This window comes from Salvelinus namaycush, chromosome 35, assembly GCF_016432855.1.
Source record: "Salvelinus namaycush isolate Seneca chromosome 35, SaNama_1.0, whole genome shotgun sequence".
NCBI classification, from domain to species: domain Eukaryota; kingdom Metazoa; phylum Chordata; class Actinopteri; order Salmoniformes; family Salmonidae; genus Salvelinus; species Salvelinus namaycush.
Genome location: NC_052341.1, coordinates 2,940,950 through 2,946,702, shown reverse-complemented (window position 1 = coordinate 2,946,702; position 5,753 = coordinate 2,940,950). Strand labels below are relative to the sequence as shown.

Here is a 5,753-nt window from a genome sequence, read left to right as displayed (position 1 = left end):
CTGTACGTTATCCTTCTGGACGGAAATGAGCTACGGCAAACCGGTGAATCAAATCCTCTACATTTCACCATGCGTGAAAAGATGCACTCTCTCTGACTAGATTTCCTGTAGAAACCGTTCAATGATGGTAACACTCACCACTTTGAAGACACCTGCTTTGATGTTTTTCCTAGTAACGTGCCAGACTTCCAGTTAACTATTCAATCGTATAAATCTCAGAACAGGGTAGGGGGGTGTAACGTAAAACGGTGCACGGTGGTGGTTCAGCCGAGCAGTAGCGCACGTTCCGTACCGTCAATGCTACTGCGCTGGGCAAGCCCAACCACGTCCACCGGGGGAGGGGCTCATGGACTGTCCCAAGTAAAAGAAACGAGGACCAAATAAAACAGACCGCTCAAGAGACTCGGAAAACAATGCCATTTATTAACATATATCTTTGGTGAACAGGAAACACAACTATAAGTAACAAAAAGCTACATAAAAGGATTGAAATGTCTCTTACATTTCATCACAAAAGTAGGTTTAGGTTATAATCTGCAGTTCTCAATAGGCTTTGTCTAATAAAACAAATAAAGCATAAAATTAAGCTTTAAAACATTCTGTTACGTAATAAAGTGTGTGTTAAAAGAAACATCTCGAAAAGGCACTTTGGTTTATTTGTTGCTGGGAGAGAGAACGGTCTTTGAGAGAACGGTCTGAGAGAACGGTCTGAGAGAACGGTCTGGGAGAACTGTCTGAGAGAACGGTCTGGGAGAACAGTCTTTGGGAGAACAGTCTTTGGGAGAACAGTCTTTGGGAGAACAGTCTTTGAGAGAACAGTCTTTGAGAGAACAGTCTGAGAGAACAGTCTTTGTGAGAACGGTCTGAGAGAACGGTCTGAGAGAACGGTCTGAGAGAACGGTCTGAGAGAACGGTCTGAGAGAACGGTCTGAGAGAACGGTCTGAGAGAACGGTCTGTGAGAGAACGGTCTGAGAGAACGGTCTGAGAGAACGGTCTGTGAGAACGGTCTGTGAGAACGGTCTGTGAGAACGGTCTGAGAGAACGGTCTGGGAGAACGGTCTGAGAGAACGGTCTGAGAGAACGGTCTGAGAGAACGGTCTGAGAGAACGGTCTGTGAGAACGGTCTGGGAGAACGGTCTGGGAGAACGGTCTGAGAGAACGGTCTGAGAGAACGGTCTGTGAGAACGGTCTGGGAGAACGGTCTGGGAGAACGGTCTGAGAGAACGGTCTGAGAGAACGGTCTGTGAGAACGGTCTGAGAGAACGGTCTGAGAGAACGGTCTGAGAGAACGGTCTGGGAGAACGGTCTGGGAGAACGGTCTGGGAGAACGGTCTGGGAGAACGGTCTGGGAGAACGGTCTGTGAGAACGGTCTGTGAGAACGGTCTGTGAGAACGGTCTGAGAGAACGGTCTGAGAGAACGGTCTGAGAGAACGGTCTGGGAGAACGGTCTGTGAGAACGGTCTGAGAGAACGGTCTGAGAGAACGGTCTGAGAGAACGGTCTGGGAGAACGGTCTGAGAGAACGGTCTTGTGCTGCCATCTTCTAGATCATGGAAAATGACACCCACTGGAAAAAGAAAACAATCAATATATTAGAACAGAAAAAAAAACAATGAGTTGATTACAAACTACAATTTAAAGTTCTCACCTGGTAGAAATCCAATTCAATGAATCCAGTGTCATCCATGTCAAGCTTCTTGAAGACTTCTGCGAGGTTGAAAGAGGAACGAGGTGTTAACCATCTATAACAGATACTCTCATCAAATGTATTTATAAAGCTCTTCTTACATCAGCTGATATATCAAAGTGCTGTACAGAAACCCAGCCTAAAACCCCAAACATCAAACAATGCAGGTGTAGAAGCACGGTGGCTAGGAAAAACTCCCTAGAAAGGCCAAAACCTAGGAAGAAACCTAGAGAGGAACCAGGCTATGAGGGGTGGCCAGTCCTCTTCTGGCTGGAGATACTCTAATCAAAGCTTTTCCTTCCCATCCTCATATGACAGGTTCTCTCCACAAAACCTCAAAATTAACCCTCACATTAAATGTACAATCTGTAATGTTTACTGCTGTTACACTCCATGGTCATCACTCTGCTTTATAGGTACACAAGTGCCGGGGCGGGGCTGCCGTTTTGGCTGAAACACAAATTCAGGATCGTGACATTAAGACGTTGTACTTACTGAACATCATCTCCAGGCGCATGACACAAGCCACGAAGTTATCAAAGTCAATGGTCATGTCGGCCTCTCCGTACCGAGCTGCCAAAACCTGGTGGAGAGTGTTGTTCAGGCTGAAACCTGGCGGAAGACAGATTCTACATCATCAGAACCACCAGAACCTAAAAACAGATTCTACATCATCAGAACCTAAAAACAGATTCTAAATCACCAGAACCTAAAAACAGATTCTAAATCATCAGAACCTAAAAACAGATTCTAAATCATCAGAACCTAAAAACAGATTCTAAATCATCAGAACCTAAAAACAGATTCTACATCATCAGAACCTAAAAACAGATTCTAAATCATCAGAACCTAAAAACAGATTCTAAATCATCAGAACCTAAAAACAGATTCTAAATCATCAGAACCTAAAAACAGATTCTAAATCATCAGAACCTAAAAACAGATTCTAAATCATCAGAACCTAAAAACAGATTCTAAATCATCAGAACCTAAAAACAGATTCTACATCATCAGAACCTAAAAACAGATTCTACATCAGAACCTAAAAACAGATTCTACATCATCAGAACCTAAAAACAGATTCTACATCATCAGAACCTAAAAACAGATTCTAAATCATCAGAACCTAAAAACAGATTCTAAATCATCAGAACCTAAAAACAGATTCTAAATCATCAGAACCTAAAAACAGATTCTAAATCATCAGAACCTAAAAACAGATTCTAAATCATCAGAACCTAAAAACAGATTCTACATCATCAGAACCTAAAAACAGATTCTACATCATCAGAACCTAAAAACAGATTCTACATCATCAGAACCTAAAAACAGATTCTACATCATCAGAACCTAAAAACAGATTCTACATCATCAGAACCTAAAAACAGATTCTAAATCATCAGAACCTAAAAACAGATTCTACATCATCAGAACCTAAAAACAGATTCTACATCATCAGAACCTAAAAACAGATTCTACATCATCAGAACCTAAAAACAGATTCTAAATCATCAGAACCTAAAAACAGATTCTAAATCATCAGAACCTAAAAACAGATTCTACATCAGAACCTAAAAACAGATTCTAAATCATCAGAACCTAAAAACAGAAACTTGAAGAAACGTTGAAATTTCTTTACATTTTCCAGATTGACTGACCTTCATATCTTAAAGTAATGGACTGTCATTTGTCTTTGCTTATTTGAGCTGTTCTTGCCATAATATGGACTTGGTCTTTTACCAAATAGGACTATCTTCTGTATACCACCTCTACCTTGTCACAACACAACTGATTGGCTCAAACGCATTAAGGAGAGAAATTCCACAAATTAACTTGTAACAAGCAACACCAGTTGATTGAAATGCATTCCAGGTGACTACCTCATGAAGCTGGTTGAGAGAATGCCAAGAGTGTGCAAAGCTGTCAAGGCAAAGGGTGGCTACTTTGAAGAAACTCAAATGTAAAATATATTTGGATTTGTTTAACACTTTTTTGGTTACTACATGATTCCATATGTGTTATTTCATAGTTTTGATGTCTTCACTATTATTCTACAATGTAGAAAATAGTAAAAATAAAGAAAAACCCTTGAATGAGTAGGTGTGTCCAAACTTTTGACTGGTAGTGTGCATAATATAATATACAGTATAATGTATGCCACTTAGCTTTTATCCAAAGTGACTAACAGTATACTGTGCATACACTAGTGATCCCTGAGTATTGAACCCATATCCATACATTTGTGTAAATTCCGTTTATTTCATGTCCACAAACCTGCTTTGTTCAAGGCCATCCTCATCTCTGGTGTGCTCATACAGCCAGACCCATCCATGTCATTGCTCTTATAGATGGACTGGGGGAGGGAGGGAGAGAGAGAGGGAAAGAGGGAGGGAGAGGGGGAAAGAGGGAGGGAGAGGGAGGGAGGGAAAGAGGGGGAAAGAGGGAGGGAACGAAGGCGGGAGGGAGGGAAAGAGAGGGAAAGAGGGAGGGAAAGAGAGGGAAAGAGGGAGGGAGAGAGGGAGGGAGAGAGGGAAAGAGGGAGGGAAAGAGGGAGAGAGGGAAAGAGGGGGAACGAGGGAGAGGGAGGGGAGGGAGAGAGGGAGGGAACGAAGGAGGGAGAGAGGGAGGGAGGGACAGAGGGAGGGAGAGAGGGAGGGAAAGAAGGAGAAAGAGGGAGGGAGAGAGGGAGAGAGGGAAGGAGGGGGAACGAGGGAGAGGGAGGGGGGGAGAGAGGGAGGGAACGAAGGAGGGAGAGAGGGAGGGAGGGACAGAGGGAGGGAGAGAGGGAGGGAGAGAGGGAAAGAGGGAGGGAGAGAGGGAGGGAAAGAGGGGGAACGAGGGAGAGGGAGGGGAGGGAGAGAGAGAGAGAGGGAAAGAGAGAGGGAGAGAAAGAGGGAGGGACAGAGGGGAAAAAAGGGAAACGTTAAAGATATTGTACTGTGTAAAACACACACTACACTCGGTAAACACTTGTAGGCTGTCCCATCTTAACACAACAGAGATAGTACTGCAGTAGCTCTGGTCCAAGGCGTTATGCGCAGCTTGCTGACGCTGAACCTGTGTAACACCCTGGACCAGAGCTACCACAGCAGTAACACAAACACTAGAACCTCACCAGGTATTTCTGAATCTTCTTCCACAGTGTTGCAAATTCTCCCAGCCCCAGTTTGCCGTTACCGCTGTCCTGCTCAACAGTTAAGGTTCAACAAGTGTCTGGACACATCACGCCCAACAAACTACAATATTCAAAACTAAAGACTGAGATGAGAGTTCAGAACTCAAGACTTATGGGTAACTTATTAATGTCACAGCGTGCAGATGTCAAGTCAGAATACCACTCTCTGTACAGAGACGCAGTATGTAATAACAGCATGTACCATTATATAATAATAACAGTATGTAATAACAGTATGTACCATTATATAATAATAACAGTATGTAATAACAGTATGTAGTAACAGTATATAGTAAGAGTATATAGTAACAACAGTATGTAATAACAGTATATAGTAACAGTATATAGTAACAGTATGTAGTAACAGTATGTAGTAACAGTATGTAGTAACAGTATATAGTAACAGTATATAGTAACAGTATATAGTAACAGTATATAGTAACAGTATATAGTAACAGTATGTAATAACAGTATATAGTAACAGTATATAGTAACAGTATATAGTAACAGTATATAGTAACAGTATATAGTAACAGTATATAGTAACAGTATATAGTAACAACAGTATATAGTAACAGTATATAGTAACAGTATATAGTAACAGTATATAGTAACAGTATATAGTAACAGTATGTAATAACAGTATATAGTAACAGTATATAGTAACAGTATATAGTAACAACAGTATGTAATAACAGTATATAGTAACAGTATATAGTAACAGTATATAGTAACAGTATGTAGTAACAGTATATAGTAACAGTATATAGTAAGAGTATATAGTAACAACAGTATGTAATAACAGTATATAGTAACAGTATATAGTAACAGTATGTAGTAACAGTATATAGTAACAGTATATAGTAACAGTATATAGTAACAGTATATAG

At 41.1% G+C, this 5,753-nt stretch overlaps 1 protein-coding gene across 1 annotated transcript; it reads right to left on the bottom strand.

The window, feature by feature from the left end:
- Positions 1-402: 402 nt before the first annotated feature.
- LOC120029618 (calpain-1 catalytic subunit-like) lies at positions 403-5,020 on the bottom strand. Its single transcript, XM_038974908.1, has 5 exons — positions 4,804-5,020; positions 3,963-4,041; positions 2,184-2,300; positions 1,650-1,708; positions 403-1,568 (listed from the first exon to the last, which is right to left on the bottom strand). Exons 2-5 carry the CDS (start codon positions 4,018-4,020, stop codon positions 1,545-1,547), a joined length of 258 nt encoding a protein of 85 aa, XP_038830836.1. The 5' UTR covers positions 4,021-4,041; positions 4,804-5,020; the 3' UTR covers positions 403-1,544.
- Positions 5,021-5,753: the final 733 nt, after the last annotated feature.